Consider the following 16,734-nt stretch of genomic DNA (forward strand, 5'->3'; position numbering starts at 1 on the left):
ACAGAAGATGTCGAATAGAGTAACAACAGTGAGGTGTTAGGTCTCCGACGGGAGGGGTGACACTAAATTATGTATGAGTGTGCAAGTGCCTGCTCCAAAATGCATCTTAAAAAGCTGGTCACAGCCTCTCTCAGCTGGGTGAGTCGCAGGTCAAATACTTTTTTCTCTTTTCAGGTCGGCAAAGAAACCGCAAAGCCTGTCGCGGAGGTTCAAAAATCAAGTGCTCCCCGGGACAGTTGTGGGACAACACTGGAGGAAGTTGTTTCTGAGAAACCCGAGACTGCTTCAGGCCGCCTGTCAAGTCAAGCTGGAGCAATTCATCAAGACCAGCAGCCTGTTGCCGCCAAAAGGTAAACATTGTTTTACTTTTTGGAGCTTTTGTGCATTTTTAGGCTTTATTTATTTATTTATTTTTACGGGCGGCGGAAATAAAAACAAAATAAAAATGCGATTTGTAAAAAAAAGTTCCCACTGAATCATCCTATATTTAGATATTACTGTACACACTAATTATTTCTGGGCCTCTAAAGCATTTCATAAGACTCTCTCTGTGGTTGTATTTTTTTTTCCTCACATTCAGCAGACAGAACCCTTTCTAAACGTCCTTTTATTGAACTTTAACAAGGTCTCTCTGAACCTCTGAACGCCCCCCCCCCAACTTGTAGACGTCGCAGCTCATTGACTATCAGGTTTATTGCTCTCCATAGCACCGGCATGGCTCCAGTGCAATTGCATCTCCCAGTCCGGCGGAGCTGCAATAGCAAGAAACAAGAGAAGCAAGCTGTAGAAGAGACCTTACAGCAGGAGCTGGTCGGAGGGGCCCGGTGCAGCAGAGCCCCTCAGACCAACACACATGTTAACGGAGATCCTCTCTCTGTGTTTGACGATAGCTCTTTAAGTGACGTGTCGGACGATGAAGGAAGGTATATATGCAGTATGCCACTTTTGTGCCACTTATCTCTCTTTTACTAACCCCTAAGATGTTATTAGTCTGAACGCAAGGTGTATTACATAGATAGCACAGCGAGGTCGGCTCATTGGGTCTTTCTGCGGGAAACAAGGATGTCGGCAAGTTTGAGTAAAAACTTGAGTAACGGAGGAAAAAAAGAACGAAGTCATCGATACGTTCTGGGATCATGTTTTTTTAATAAGCGGCATCTATGAACACAAACCTCTAAAACACTACAGCAGTTCAATTTTGCTTGAGCAAACTAAGGCAGAAATACACGGTGCGTTCAGTCTGATCAAAACTCAACAATATTGGTGGTGGGCGATAATCAGGATGCTTTATTTAAATTCTTTCCCCACTAAGGGAGTTGCATGGCTAACCACGGGGTTTCCAGAACTTGAATCGTATACTGCATTATACCATTACGCTTCCAACAGCTCTTCTGTGTCGTTAAAGCTCATAAACATGAACACCAGCCTCTCAAGTAATTTATTTCCCTTCCCCCCCGTTTGCTCTGCTCAGGATGTCAACGAGCGGACGACAGAAAAGGAAGGTAAAGCACAAACTTTGTCAGCTTCTGGGTGGACTGGAGGGAAGTTTGAATACCAAAATAGGAAAGTGGAAATTGCTAAGGTCACATTTTGTTTCCGTGCTCAGAACTCTGAAGAAATGGACATGGCAGAAGATTTCGATGAACTCACTCAGTCGTCGGACACAGCCACAGATGACATGGACTCACCCACTTCAGGCTACCGTCACGCATCCCTCCTCATTCAGAAGCTGGATTCAGCTACTTTGGGTGCTGATTCAGCTTTTTCAGATACATAGGGTTTTTTTTTTCTTTGTTTGTTTTAAACTAAAATCTTACATTTTCTTGACACAGTGGGGCGTGAAAGACTTTGTTACAGACTAACGTGTTTTATCCCACAGACTCGACAAGCATCGCAAAGCTGCAGAACATTTTCCATGAATACGAGCGCTCCATCCAAAAGGCGAGAAGTCGCCACGGTTACCTGGCAGACAAGGTGAGCCAGTTGGAAATAGAGAGGGTGGAGTTCAAGTCCTCGCTGGAGGAAGTCAAAGACATTAAGTCTGTGTTGGAGCGCAACCAGTTGGAGCTACAGACAGAAGTCACAAACCTCAAGTGAGCCAACCGCCCGTAGCCTCATCTTTTACATTCAATTTTCTGCGCGGAATGTTTTCTGTGCTTGCTTGTTTTGTAGATTTTCCTTTTTCAATGTGTTTTTGGTTTGACGACCTGTAATTTCTGCTTTTTGTTCGGCGTAGGTTTCAGCTGAAACAGGAGCAGGAGAATCGTCGCAATGCCAACATGATGTACGACACTACCAGAGATAAGCTGAGGAAGACGGAGGAGCAGCATCAGGTGGAGGTTCAGGAGAGACAGAAGGTGGAGCTCACACTCAGAAACCTGGAGCTGGAGATGAGAACGCTGATCAGCAACATGAAACAAGTACATTTTCATTTACCCGTCTAATGTGTGCAGTTCTTTTCTTCTTCTCTTTTTTTTCTACATAAACAGACTGTTTTAATGTAAATGGAGCTTTTATGTCCCGTTGTGGTCATTTGCCATATGTATTTCCACAAATGAGTTTTTTTTTTTTAAGTGATTGAGTTTTGTCCGTATGGGATTAATCATTTTCCGGGTTATATGTTTTAACACCCAGCTTGAAGAGGACCACGGTGAGACCCAGAGACTGCTGGCTCAGGAGCGCAGTGCGCGGACTCTGCAGGAAAATCTGCTCAGCAGCCATCTCCGAAAGCAGCAGGAGATGGAGGAGGAGAACAAAAGAAGCATGAGCAAAAGCAACGAGGTAATTCCAACAAGTGGTCGACCGATTAATGGGGCAGCCAATCGCTTGCCGTTTCGGCCATGTAGTTTCGCTGCACCGACCACTGATATTTCAACATGGAAGTTAGTAAAAACATGACTCGAACAGCGAGTCAGTAGTCGGGCTTTCATCCACAAGTTTAGATTTTCAGGTTGATGGAAATCTCAAAATCTGACAAATCATTAACAACTTTGCAAGAAACGTGCATATAATCGCTTAAGTAGTGCTTTTGCGTAATACCAGTTACAGTCTGATGGATACCACCAGTTAGTGCCCACATGGTTGGTGTTTCTAAGCACAGAACTGGTGCCACATCTAACTGAGCAAATAAATATCAACCTTGTAGTAAATCAAATATCACATATCTGATCTGTTACTGTGAGGCTTGTTGTTGTTGGTAGCCGTTAACTGATGTTGTCGGGCACATAACAGTGTTTTTTTTTGTTTGTTCTGGTTACCTTAGAGACAGCAGTGTAGTTCCATATTTATTAAAGTACTGGAACAGATGTGCACACATGCACTCAAAATGCTGGCTCAGTGCACACATAAGCTCTACTGTACTGCTACGTGCTTCTTCTTCTTTCCTAAGTTAGGCGAGCTGTGTCTCTATGGTGGTATGTCAGTCAGCTTTTTTTTGGCCATGTAATTTAATGATGTACCTGAGGCCGTCTGGGCGATGTGACGCATCGGTCATCACAGCACAAAATGCTGTGATGACCTGAATAATGGGCTTGTGTCACCTGCCTTACAAGAAGCTGTGCTTTTCAAACAGCAGCTGAGTGTTGCTGTTTCCCACCGATTCTGTGATATTGACGAATTTCAAATGTTTATTCATGTGTGTTACTGTCCCTTTGTTTTTGTTGATTTTGTTGTTTTCCTGTCTTGTTCTTAAGATTTTTTTATTTTTTTTAAAGTTTAAGGAACCATCAAAAAAGTTAAATGCTGTTGAAGGATGATTGTTTTTAAATTCTGGGAACTAATAATGCATAAGAGAGAACACCTGTACACTCCAGGCTACGTTAACTTGGTATTTCCTGACGCTCGTAGGCTTTGTCTCAGCTCACTGAGGCCAGCGACAGGGAGAGGGAGCTTCTTCAGCAGACCTCTGCCTTACAGGAGCAGCTGACCATGCTGAGGACAGACCTTGAACGGTCACAGGCGAACAGCAGTCTCAGAGAGAGCCACCTTCTGGAGGAGAACGAGGCCCTTAAGGAACAGCTCGAAGATGTTCGACGAGATCTCAAACTCAGCAACGAAGCCGTGACCCAAACTGTCTTCAGCTGCAATAACCAGCTGACCACCCTGAAGTCTGAGCTGGCAATAACAACAAATCGGCTGGAAAACGAGCGTCAGACTCGTGATGCACTAGAGGCAGAGGTTGATTCGACTCGCAGCCGACTGGCTGGAGCCGTAAAGGAGGCGGAGCTTCGCCTGGCAGCTCACTCTGAGACAGAGAAAACTCTGCTCCGGGAGAAGGAAGACCACCAGCGTCTCAAAGACAGACTTACTGGTTAGTTACAGAAGTAATGCCAAGACAGCTCCAAGCTTAAGATTTTAAGATCTCAACATGTAAAACACAGAGCCTGTATCATTCTTAACCATGAGACAGATTAAGTGTCCCCTGTGCTGCTTCCTGCTGTGGGCTGCAGCAGCTGTCCAGTTCAAGGAAACCTTCTGGTTTTTGGGGCATTTCTTTGTCTAATCATCTTTTTTTGGCCTAACTTAGACCGTTTCTTCCTAAAGGTGAAGCAGCCAGTCAACGAGAGGCAGTCAGCAGCCTGTCCCAGAAGCTGGCCAAGGCAGAAGCTCGTGCAAATAGCCTGGAGAATGAAGTTCATCGGGTCACGCTGCAGCTCACCGAAAAGGGCCTGCTGCTCGACGTCCTCCAGCGGGAGCGGGACCAGGGTGCCGCACGCGCTAAGGAGCTAGAAGGCGCTCTGCAGGCCGAGAGGGAGTTGGGCAGCCGCGCCGGAGCTCGCCAAGAAGCGACGCAAGAACGGCTAGCCCAAGCCCAGAGCGAGGCCATGTTACTACGGCAACAGTTAGAAGAGGCCCAAAACAAAGGTGTTGCAAAGGAGCGTGCTGTAACGGATGCACAAGAGCGCTTCAGTGACATTCTGTCCAAGCTGCGCTCCGACTGTGAGGAAAGGAATCAGCTCGTTGAGGAGAGAAATAAGGAGCTTGCCAATAAGGCTGCTGACCTCCGTGACCAGATCTACAAGTTGGAGGAAGAGAAGAATGAAAGAGAGGTAAGATTAGAACTGTCCAGGGTAAGCAGATTACCCAACTTCTTTCACCACACCCAATTTTAGACTTCATTCCTCAGGCCACCTAAGGATCTCCATTTATATCTAAGCAGCCCCTGCCTTCTCTTGCTTTATCTGCACAGACTGGCCTGAGACAGCTGCAGCAGGAGCTCGCTGACTCTCTCAAGAAGCTGTCAATGAGCGAAGCTTCCCTGGAGGTCAACACACGCTATCGTAATGAGCTGGAGGAAGAGAAGGCTCGGCTCCTCAAAGACTTGGACAGGCTCAAAGGAAAGGTAATGGCAGGACACAGTGACACCTTGTGGCAGCATAATCTCATCACTCCTCTGAGATTAGATGTAAAAGATTAGCAAGTAATGAAAACCTTAAGGTTTGCTGAGATTGAATTAGTTAAAAATCAGTAGGTAATAGAAAATGTTGGTCATAAGCAGAGATGACTTGTGTTGTCATTAGCTTGGCTGAGCTTGATGTTCTGTCTGTGTCACGTAGCTTGAGGAGAGCGAAGATGAATATATGCAGGCGGAGAGACGTATCAACAGTCTGAAGAGCAGTTTGGATGACAGGGAAAAAGAACTGTCCGCCACTGCTCAGAAACTCCAGGAGGCGCTGTCTGCCTCTGCAGCTTCCGATATCACCATCAAACAGCTGGAGGAAGCTGTGCAAAAGTATGCGCAAACACGTGCTGTCCTCACACAAATGAGTGTCAAATTACTCAAAGGATGTTGTATTAATTTATTTGTATGGCACATTTCATGTACAAAACAATTCAAAGTGATTAGATACTGCATACACACAAAAGTCCAGTAAAAAGAATCACGTCAACCTTTGTGGGACAAGCACATTTTTTCCGAGTAAAATAATCCCACGTTCACTATTCTTTAGCGAAAACACTTTCAGCCATGAGCCTGGTTATGTTTTGATGTCAACACGGTGCGATCGTCTGTGATGCTGAGTGTAAATGTGCTGTCTCGTTAGGCTGGAGATTGAAAATGCCAGACTGGAAGCTGCTGCAAAGCAGCAGTCTAACAAAATTGATGCTCTTCAGAAAGGGGCTCAGGAAGCTGCCACAGTGAGTACTAAAAAACCCTAACTCACTTACTGGATCCCACTGGTTCTCAGTGATCTACCTTTTTACAGCTGAGCAATATCCCGACTCGAATAAGTGACTCTATATAATGAAAGTGGTTAACATGTTTTAAGCTATTCGATCTTTTTCCAGCTAACTGACTGCTCACCTGGAGGAGGGGTTAGTATTGTGGACGTAGGTTTAGCTTCTCTGTGTGGGGGTTATTCTTTTTTGAATTCATTGATATGAATAGAAAGAATAATAAAATGATGCTCTTGGTGGGGTGAGTTGCATCTCGGCTTTGTGGTCTTTTAGCACCACCTACTAGATGAAACATACGGAGGAAGAAATATCTTTGTGTTGGTTTAGGTTTCTCTTGGTGATGGAAATATGTCTTTTTTCTCCCTTAATCTTCTTTCTCTTTGCCCGTGGTGTCTTCCTTTCATTCTTGTCTTAGTGTCTGGAGCTCTGTGATGCATGTCACTTCCTTTTAATATGCTTTTTTTCTTTTTTTTAAAAATCACAATTGGGAAATTTAACAGCAGCAACCAAAACTAAACAAAAACTGTATTATTTGTTTATTCACAAATCTTTTCATCTTTCTGTAGGTCCGTGGACGTTTGGAGGACTTGGTAACAAATCTCCAAAGCAGTAAGATGACTTTGGAAGAGCAACTTAATAGAGAGGTTGGTGGCCTGTGTTGTTTTCCTCACAATGAAATGATCAGATTATTTCCATCTCCTTGCTCTAGTCTTTTTTCTTTTTTGATTTATCCCCAAACAAAGCAAAATGAATCAGAGATGAGATTAAACAGACAAGGAGAAAAACACTCAAAAATGATTCTTTTCAAAAGTTGTTCTCTTGATTATTTATTCGATTGTTGACCTTCTGCGTTTTTCATCCTCTTTGCAGGTCCAGAAACAAAGCGTGCTGTCTCATACAGCCCAGGACTCTCAGGCCCTGTGGGAGGAGGAGCTGAAGAGCCGCTCGAAGATGGGACTGCGATTGGCGGAGCTGGAGAAGGAAAAGGGGGAACTGAGCACCCAGGTGATCATGGCGTTTCCCTCCCACGCGGGCCACTCTTAGGATTTGCATTGTCCTGATGATTTGGGTCTCAAAAGTTTGCTGCCATGTGTTCCAGATGGAGATTGAAAAGAAGAAAGCCAAGAAAACCACAGAGCAGAAGAGGGCTGTCGACACTCGTCTTGATCAAGAGATGAAGAGAAACACAGAGCTTCAAAAAGAAATGTACAGGTGACTCCTAAACTCCCCCCTGTGACCTGTGGCAGTGCCCCCTACTACATAGACACACCTAAGATCCAGTAGAACAGTCTTTCCTGGTTTATATGACCTTGGCACTCCAGTGTCTGTATCCTTTGTAAAGGTTGTGCTTCTATAAATTCCCAACACAACTATGTATTTAGAATGTATCTCTGGGTGTTTGTGTATTTATAATTATTTATTTATATGTATTTATATATGTATATTCTTATTCTTGTGCCTGGTTTGATTCCCCTTATGTTGTTAGGAATGACAGTACAGTGCAAAAGTCTTGAGCCACCCATCATTTCCATATAAATTACCGTAATTATACTGTAATTAAGATAAAGAAAAATATAGTTTTTACAATTCTAATAAGCTCGAAAGACCTTTGGAAGACACAGCCTTCAACTTCAACACAGCTTAAACCCTCTTAGACAAAGGTTCTTGTCATTTCTTTAAGTAGTCCTTGGGAATAGTTCTCCAGGATTCTTGAAGGACATCCCAAAGCTCTTCTTTGGCTGCCCTTTGTTCCGTTCTCTGTCAAGATGATCCCACACACAGAGTCTGGACTCTGGGGAGGATTCCTGTCTCCATGAGACCTGTTGCTGCTGATTTTCTGTCCACTTATTTGTCATACCTCAGCCTTTTCTCCCTGTTTCCCTTCCTTAAGAATGGCTTCAGTGAACAGTAGATGGATCAACAGAAAATCCAGATGCATATCTCGGGTCCTTTTTTTTCATTTCTTAGGGACATCACTTTCATTTTTTGGGGGGGATGCAACTTCTTTTGTCCTCCACTTCTCTAGTTTCCTCAATTTTTTAAGGACACTGCACACCATTCTGAGAAGGTTTTCAGCTAATAGCTCTTTGGAAATCGCCCTGTTGGTGCAAAAATGCTTTGGGATTTTTCACAGCGACTAAAGTTATGGGAACAAATCATGTGTCTTTACAAAGCTGCTAGTAACGATTTGTCTAAAGATACAATTTTGAAATTGGTTCTTTGCTAAATTGTCTTTCGGGTGTTGGCACAAAACTGGTTCATCCTTTGATTTAGAGGCTTGTTTGTGCTTGGATGAGTCACATGTCAGCGTTAAGTGACCTCACAAACAAACAAACAAGGACTGATGTTTGAAATAAGTGAAAAAACAGCCAATGTCCAAAGAAAAACCTTGAAACATGTTCAGAAAGCCTGAAGGGTTATTGCTCAAGACCATGTAATAACATCATAAGTCTGGCTCTTTTCAGCAAAACATAAAGAAATGAGGCTTAGTTCAAGCCTTTTGCACTGTAGTCTACATAAAACTAACAGTGGTTTATGCACCATATATTTTAATGCAGCTTTTGCTGTTTGCAATAATGGTTCTGGTTTGTCTACATTCATTCCTTTTAGTTTAGTTTATTTAGGATATTTGCTTTTTGTGTGTGAAGTGAACTTTTGTTGATTTGTGTTGAAGGCTGCGCACTTTACTGAAGACTGCAAAGAAGAAACTGCGGGATCAAGATGCTAGTGGAGCAGAGTTTGGATCTCCTCTGAACAGTCTTCGGATAGAACAGGGCAGACACCATCAGGCCGAGGGTGCCTTTGGAAGAATAAAAGACAAGGTTTGTCAATATAATGCGGCAAAATTGCTTGGATTTAAACCGCTACTTAAAGGATTACTTGTAATGGTACATTCAACCACATTCTAAACTTTCCCCATTCAGTCCCTCACATGCAATATCCTGCCTCAGCGTTTTTAAACATTTCCTCTGTCTTTAGGTGGATGATCTGCAGGGGCAGCTGGAGGTGGAAACATCTCGTCGCAGCCAGCTAGAAAAACTGAACGGGGAGCTTAAGGATCAGTTGGCCTCTCTGAAGAGCTTGAGCCGTAGTAATGATCAGCTGGAAAGGAGCAAGAGGCAGTTGGAGGAGGAGGTACTGGACCTGAGACGTCGAATGGAGACCGCTCAGGTGGAGCAAAGTCAGGTGGAGCAGTACCGCCGCGAGGCAGAGGAGAGAGCCCGGCAAGAGATACAACATAAACTGGAGCAGGTCAACCTCTTCCTCCAGGTAAAAAAGAATAGAGAGAAAAAACGGATCATCTAACAACTCTTTTTTTTTTTTTTTTTTTCCTGAAAATGGAAAGAGATCAATGAATAGGCTGGTAAGCTCCACCCACATCTCAGCCACATGTCAGTTTTTCCTCAAAGTCTCTTTCAAAACTGCAAAAGTCCCTCTGCTACCTTAATTTCAACAAGAACAAGCGGCAGTGAAAAAAAAGTGATCAGGACTGAGAACTCGCACTCACTGAGCGGCAGAACTATGGGCTTACTGTGCAGATCTCATTCATTCTGAAGAGATCGTTGAAGAGAGTTGCAAATCGGGAGAAAACATGCCCTCCCATAAGTCATGGTGTGTCTCTGACAGATGGCTTAAATAGCGTGAATCTTCATAATAACCTTTGAGGCAAACTCAGCTATTTTTTTCAGGTCAAATTTGAGAGTTGTGGAGAGAGGAGTCACTGTTCTGTGTGAGAGCGCTGTCTCTCCCAGGGAAAGACTTCCATCTGCATCACTTTGCCAGACCCCGGGTTAGGTTTGAAGAGTTTTTACTCATTGGTCTCCCTCCTACGCAACCAGTTGGTTACCATGGAGTTTGGTGTAGAGACCACGCTACAACTCGTGATCTGGCTGGGAATTGCTGCGTGTAGTGGCATGGTCTTGGAGTAACTCAGGAGGCCGTGGGAAACTCCGTCCAATTTGAGTTGTGTTGAAATGTGGGTGCAATAGACCCAGGGTCCTTATGCGTGTATGTTATGTGCTGCTAGGAGGAGGGGGGAAGAAGGAGAGAAGGGTGGGCTATGTTTTTGAAGTGTGGTGTGCTGCGGGTCCGATAGGAAAGGGGGGGGGGGGATTTGAGAAGGAGACAGATGTTGGAAAGAAATGAGGTAGGAACTGTATAAGAAATGTTTCTGGGAGACTTAGGTGTTAGGGCATGGTCCTGTGACCTTGGGGTAAGGGTAAATGGAAGGGGAGGGCATAAAAATGGCGAGCAGATGGTCAAATTTAGGGCAAAAAAGTTAACTGTAGGGAAAATTGTTGGAATTGTGAAAATCAATTTTCCTGTGGTGGAGCAAGGGGGAGGGACTTAAGGTTAGGGCTATGATCCTGTGACCTTAGGGTAAGGGTAAATGGAAGGGAAAGGCATACAGATGAGGAGTAGGTGGTTCAATTTGGGGTAAAAATATATTAATTTGGGAAAAGTTATTAAAACTGAACAAAATTGATTTCTCTAATTTTTGCATGGAGGGGGACTTATGGTTGGGGCTATGGTCCTGTGACCTTAAGTTTAGGCACTATGGGAAGTGAAGGATAAGGGAAGAGGGCATGGTGTTCCTGTTTGGGATGAAGTAATGCATTCATAGACACTTTGCAGACATTATTCAGAAATACCATAACCCGGCTTATCCAATTGTCAAATTAGAGTCTAGTTATCCAAGAACAGTTGGGCTGTGAGTTCGCATAAAGCCATGTTTGGCTTTTCACTAATCTCACGTGTAATAACTCGGTTGATCCACTAGTGTAAAAAGTCCTAGTGATCTTGTAAAGGTCAATTATCCATACTGAAATTACACTAGGCGGTAATCAAGGAGTGTATTCTAGGAATTAAGCGAGATAATCAGGTTGTTCAGAGACCTTGGTATTAGCAAAGTGGCCCAAAATGAACCTGCTTAAATAATGACATCAGTGGAAGTTCATTCCGTCTAGGAAGATTATAACCCCCTGCGGAGCAAATGAGGGAATAGTACAGTGCTGATAATAGGGTATAATCCCCATTTGTAGAAAATAGAGAATAATATTATGAAACACAACTTCATGAACGGCCACCAAACTATGTGGCTGTGTGACACCCGGGACCGTCATGTCCCCATAGGTCAGAAAGTCCCCTGCAATGGTTGCTGTGTTGTAACGAGTAAACGCATTTTCCTGGTATCTAAGTGCTAACCCCGTGTGATTTGTGCAGGGCTCTAACTCTATTAATGATTAATACAGTTCGTACTAGATAAACCGGGTGATTTAATGACCATGAAAGTAACGGCTCCAATTCTTAACAGAATAGAAAAATGCTTTCTTCATTCCCCATTGAGGGAAATTGGAGAATAGTATATCATAATGTCTCTTAATAATATTAACTAATATCTGCCAGTGTAATGACTCAGTTAGCCCACTGGTGTAAAAAGTCCTGATCCCCTTATAATAGTGAAACATTTGAACTGAGATTACCCTGAAATATAGTTGTGGATCGCATTCAACATACTAGCAGAGTTAAGAAGATTATTCTGAGAGCTTAGTGCTAGAACCCTGATCCAATACACCATCCTTCAATTCTGATAAAAGCTAACCGTTGTGAAGCCTGGAAATGTCCTGCAGAATGGTGCAAAAAGAGAAAATAGCGGTTCAGTTAGGTCAATATGTTGTAAATATGTGTTTATTATTAGCTGTTACTCGTGAAGGTGGTGGTTAAGTGTTTTAACTGACTTGCGTAAGACTGTGAGTATGTAATTATCTGTAACAGTCTGCTAGTTTTTATATTGTCGCTTCAAAATTCCAAAAACTCATGAAAGTGATATATGAATGTTCAAAAGTATAGGTCTCAGGAGTTTACTCTTGAAACGGGTGGTAGCCGAGTGTTAGAAATGTCCAACAGTAGCTGAGGCCAAAAGTAATATGTAAGACTACAGGGTATACAGCAGCTGTATACCCTGTAGAAAGAAAGAAAGCTGTGTAAGTCCCTGTTCAGATTCTTGCTGGTGTATGTTGTAATGACACAGTTGATCCACTAGTGTTCCCAGTCGCAGAGTGGTTTTATTACACTTAATTCTTCCATTTCCAACTCATTTTTTATTTTCTTTATTCAGTCAAATATAGTCTTCATTCACATTATACTGTAGACAACCCGTGCTTTGAAGTTCTTCTTGTCCTCCTAGCACCCTCCTGTACCATCAAAGATGTAGAACAGAGCAAAAGTAACATTAAAAGCATTATGGACTTATACAAACCCAATAGCTCTGTAAGCGATGTCTCCCTCTTCATAGTTTTGTTCATCTATGTTGTGGTCCTGGGTTTAAGGTTACTAGCGCTGTTAGTCTGGAGATGCCAAATGTATTTCCACACTATGAAGGTAGCTAAGCTAGTTTCTTTACACAATTTCAGGACTGATTCATCAGTGGTGTACCACAAGATCAGTGAACGTTTCAGCTGTTTATCACCATACGTTCTCACTTGTGGGGGGCCCCTTGGTTGATCAAATCCAGGCTTTAGTCCAGTGTCCAATGTTTTGGTGATTAGGTGATAAAAAAGTAGCTTGCCCTGAAGTCAATGTTATTCTGTTAGGTTAGGGTTGGGGTTAGGGTTAGTGCTCAGTCAGCGTGTCGCTAGAAGTGAAGAATACAAGTGGCTGATTCCTGCTTTGTAGAAAAATCTATGATTCTGGTGCTCGGTGAGTGAGAAATAGCAGCCCTTCTTATTTAATTTGTCTTTGGTCTTGACATGAACGGGTTAGTTTTGGCTGACCATTCTCCTGAGGTTCAGCCACACTGGGGCAGTGGAGTCCCAGCGGCTTTCAGTCCTGTCATAGAGACAGAAAATGGACTTGTACTCGTAGTCTCTCTCAGGTAAATGGTGGGAACAGCGCCACATGTTGTAATTTGTTTAGTGGCAGACCAAACTGTTTATGGGACAAATTTGTGAAATTACTCTCTAAAAAAAAAAAAAAAAAAGAAGACTGCAGGCCCGTGTCCTCTCTGGTATGTTTGATACTGCAGTGTCTCCACATAAATGGAATCCTCCTGCATCTTCATGCTGTCACAGTCATAAACATGTCTCATCTGTCATTTTAGCAACCAGAGGAAAACACACCAACTTGCCGCTCCACCTTGCTTTTGCTAGCTTCTCCCAGAAACTTGCTCGATTATGTGCCTGCGCTCACCGTAACGTCTCTAAACTCTAAACTCTAATGACTGTATGTTTCGCTCAGTCGCAGGCAGCCTCCCAAGAAGCACTAGATCAGATTAAAGCTGCCAACGAGGCTAACCTGCGCTCGCAGCTGGAGCAGAAGATTCGGGAGCTGGAGGGAGAATTGGGCCGGTCCCGCACCACCCAGCAGGACAGCCTTAACCAAAGAGACTCCACGCGCACAGAGCTGGAGCGATACCGGCAACTCTACACAGAGGAGCTTCACCTCCGCAAGTCCCTGTCTGCTAAACTGGAGAGGTTAGAACGAGCTGAACCTCAACTCTTTAAAAGTGGATTGTTTGGGAATAATGAGTTCTTTTAAACAGAAGGGTGATCTGACATATGGTGGTAATCTGCTATATTCCATCCACAGGGCCAACAGTCGGCTCGGGGAAGCCAATTCAAAGTTGCTAAGCGAGCGCAGCAGGTCACTTATCACCAGCAACATTGCAAACGGGAGCCTTGTTGGGCCCTCGCTGGACCTGGGCACTTTGGGTTCGCCGGCAAATTACGGGGCCTCACTCGGACCCCTAAACAGGAGTTTTGGCCTGGGGCTTTCCCTCATCAGCCCTGTGACTGAGGGGCAGAACAGCAGGGTGGAGGACTATCTGGCCAAGGTTTGCTGTGTTTAATCCCACGTTTGCTCATTCAGTTACGGAGATGACTAATTATTATTCTTTATGTGGATTACATTCTTTTTTTGTTAAGCCATTTGCATCGTGTTTTCTGTGTCGGTACTGTGTAACTGGTGGAGTTCTGTTGAAAACCATTGCTTTTTATACACAAGTTAGTTCACTGTTTCTGCATCAAGTACTTCAGACAGTGGAAAAACAAACTAGAACGCCCACAGAAGTAAATGATTTCTTCTCCCTTTTTTCTTTTTGTTTCTTCCTCCTGCACTTTGTGTGTCTCTAGTCTTCATATTAGTACTTTACTTCTAACCTGTCTTGTATTTCTCACTCTTTTAGCTTCTAGCTCAAAAGTCTGTCTCTCACCTCTCCTCTCTTCAGCCAGACTCATAACCAGGTGTGTAGGTGTGTTTAGTTCAGTGTCTGACTGGCTGCCGCTGTCCTTTATCTTACTACTGGGTCGACATTTATGGCTCTGATGTTCAGGGTTCATACGATGAAAAGTCAGTTTAAATCCACTGAGCTTTCATCGAGAAATGTGCACAATTGTCGAATTTCAAGTTATCGAACAAAAAGTGTGACCTTCCACTGTCAAATGAGTTATCTGCAACTACATAATAATTGATTTTAAAAACTTACAATGATTAAGAATCATGTAGACATTTTCTGGTGAAATAGTCCCTAAAAGTCCAAGCACCAAACCACAACAAATGACATTTTGAATGCAGTAATTATATGATAATAGTTTAACTGTAGCTTTGACTTATTTTCTTCACATCTATTTGCACTGATACAGTATATAAGATGAATTTATTTACTCCCTAAAGAGCATTTGAATTGACTTCACGTGACTTCATTTTGACCGTGATGCCTGTTATCCATCCAGGAATCAAACCCGAGTCACACGCTCACCACTAGAATGACACATAATGCCTGTGGTGCGATTTTAAAAAAGGCAGCCTGCAGAACAACGCACAGCTTCACACTAAGACAGAGCTTGCATGTTTGCCGTGAGCTGCTGTGTTTCGTGTCAAAGTGTTTCTCCATTTTAGTGTTTTCCATAGTGGTGGTGGTGTTGTTGAAATTTCATTTCAGTCTCTCACCTTGAATGTGCATATCCTCACTTTGAAGACGCTATTGTTTTCCCTGCTTGTAAGATCGTATATTAAAACCGCTTTTCCTCTTTTTTTTCCCCCCTCCTAGATGCAGAGCGAGTTGGATAGGAACATATCAAAGGAATTAAGCAACGGTGAGTCCTCTGAAGCTGGGAGCGTGGCACCCGTCCTGCTCGTGTTGGAGCGCGACGCAGTGGCTGCATGCAGACGGTAACCGTGGTGTTTCTTTTGCTTCCTCAGCCACAGCGGAGCTGGATGCTGCCTCGGCCCGTATGTCCCCCGTGGGCTCCGCTTCGAGAGTGGAGCTGGACCCTCTGAGCAGGGCAACGCAGCAGTATTTGGAGGTACTGAAGAAGAACAATAGGATCTGACGACACGTTACAGCTGCTTGCCTTCAAAAGGTTGGAATTCAGCCATTAAAACTTTAAAGCCAACACCAAGAATCATACTTTGTACATCTTTTTGTGTCCTCTTTCATGTAAAAAGCATATATAATGCACATTGCACTTATCCACTCAGGAGCAAAGGGTGACACACACACACACACACATATATATACACATATGAATACATATATTTATGTATGTATTGGATGGGTACAATTAGAAACAACCTCAAAAGTATTTGATTTTTCTGGATTATGTTGTGATTTTGACTTTTATTTGTGAATGTCGGTGTTGCTAAATTTGTATTTCTAAGTATTTGTATTTATCCTTACTTTTGCCAAGATACCGCATTCGTTACTTGCCATCAGATGGTGCAATTATCTGTCTTAGTCTTACTTGTAGTATTGTGTCATCCTCGGTATTTTATTTATTCGTTTACTTCATGAACAAGATATACTTGAATAAGGACGAGCTGGAGCCGTTCTCCGGCGAAAGAAAACAGGGTGACCACATTTGTACGAGTGTCATTTCAGCTTTCGGTGGGCTTGACGTAAAGGGCCACGAAAATGTGTGTTTGTTTTTCATTATTCCTTAAATACTGTAACAAAATGAGACTGACTACGATATAATGAGATCCCATTCACTCCAACAGCGTGAAAGTTTGTATTCTGATTATATTGTTTTTATGTAAAATGTAATTAAAATCGTATCAATTTGCATCTATATTAAACCACTTAATCTAATGCTTTACGAGAGGAGTCATTGTTGCTCATCATTCTGTACTGGTGACATCTGAACCTGTCGGAACAGAGAGAGGGATCTTTTATCTTCTTTTTCTCCCAGTGGGACTGCATAGGCATCCAATCACAAGTCGGCAGATCTGTGAGAGACATCATGCTGGATGCATTTTACACATCTGCAGTAAGCTGTACTTAAGAGTGTTGTTTGTGTTAAACGTCCACATTGAACACAAAATAAATGCACATAAACTCTTAAGAAAACGTAAGAGAGGGGAAAAAAATCAGGTAAATCCAAGCTCCTTACATTTTCTTTTCCTTCTATAAAATGGGTAGAAAGGAAAGTTACAGGTGAACCGACGGCGTCTCGCTGTCAAATGTTGCAAAATGTTCCGCAGCGACAATAAAAAGGATCCCATTCGGTATCTTCTCTATTAAATAGATTTTTTAGTGTTGTTGCACTTTGAAAAGATAGTTTA

The 16,734-nt window shown here is 43.0% G+C and overlaps 1 protein-coding gene across 1 annotated transcript in view; it reads left to right on the forward strand.

Annotated features, from left to right (window-relative positions):
• ankrd26 (ankyrin repeat domain containing 26) overlaps nt 1-16,261 on the forward strand; it is a 29,588-nt gene extending 13,327 nt beyond the window's left edge. The window contains exons 23-44 of the mRNA XM_072386266.1: nt 175-350; nt 708-923; nt 1,472-1,502; nt 1,607-1,748; nt 1,880-2,093; nt 2,237-2,420; nt 2,635-2,781; nt 3,847-4,309; nt 4,543-5,048; nt 5,189-5,341; nt 5,556-5,731; nt 6,042-6,135; nt 6,286-6,327; nt 6,741-6,818; nt 7,045-7,179; nt 7,274-7,386; nt 8,849-8,996; nt 9,154-9,444; nt 13,411-13,646; nt 13,762-14,005; nt 15,221-15,266; nt 15,373-16,261. Coding sequence (XP_072242367.1) covers nt 175-350; nt 708-923; nt 1,472-1,502; nt 1,607-1,748; nt 1,880-2,093; nt 2,237-2,420; nt 2,635-2,781; nt 3,847-4,309; nt 4,543-5,048; nt 5,189-5,341; nt 5,556-5,731; nt 6,042-6,135; nt 6,286-6,327; nt 6,741-6,818; nt 7,045-7,179; nt 7,274-7,386; nt 8,849-8,996; nt 9,154-9,444; nt 13,411-13,646; nt 13,762-14,005; nt 15,221-15,266; nt 15,373-15,503 — 3,966 coding nt within the window. The 3' untranslated portion in view covers nt 15,504-16,261. The remainder of the gene's footprint in view (nt 1-174; nt 351-707; nt 924-1,471; nt 1,503-1,606; nt 1,749-1,879; nt 2,094-2,236; nt 2,421-2,634; nt 2,782-3,846; nt 4,310-4,542; nt 5,049-5,188; nt 5,342-5,555; nt 5,732-6,041; nt 6,136-6,285; nt 6,328-6,740; nt 6,819-7,044; nt 7,180-7,273; nt 7,387-8,848; nt 8,997-9,153; nt 9,445-13,410; nt 13,647-13,761; nt 14,006-15,220; nt 15,267-15,372) is intronic.
• Nucleotides 16,262-16,734: the final 473 nt, after the last annotated feature.

The sequence above is a fragment of the Leuresthes tenuis genome, unplaced genomic scaffold (assembly GCF_036924035.1).
Source record: "Leuresthes tenuis unplaced genomic scaffold, fLeuTen1.0.hap1 SCAF_5, whole genome shotgun sequence".
NCBI lineage: Eukaryota > Metazoa > Chordata > Actinopteri > Atheriniformes > Atherinopsidae > Leuresthes > Leuresthes tenuis.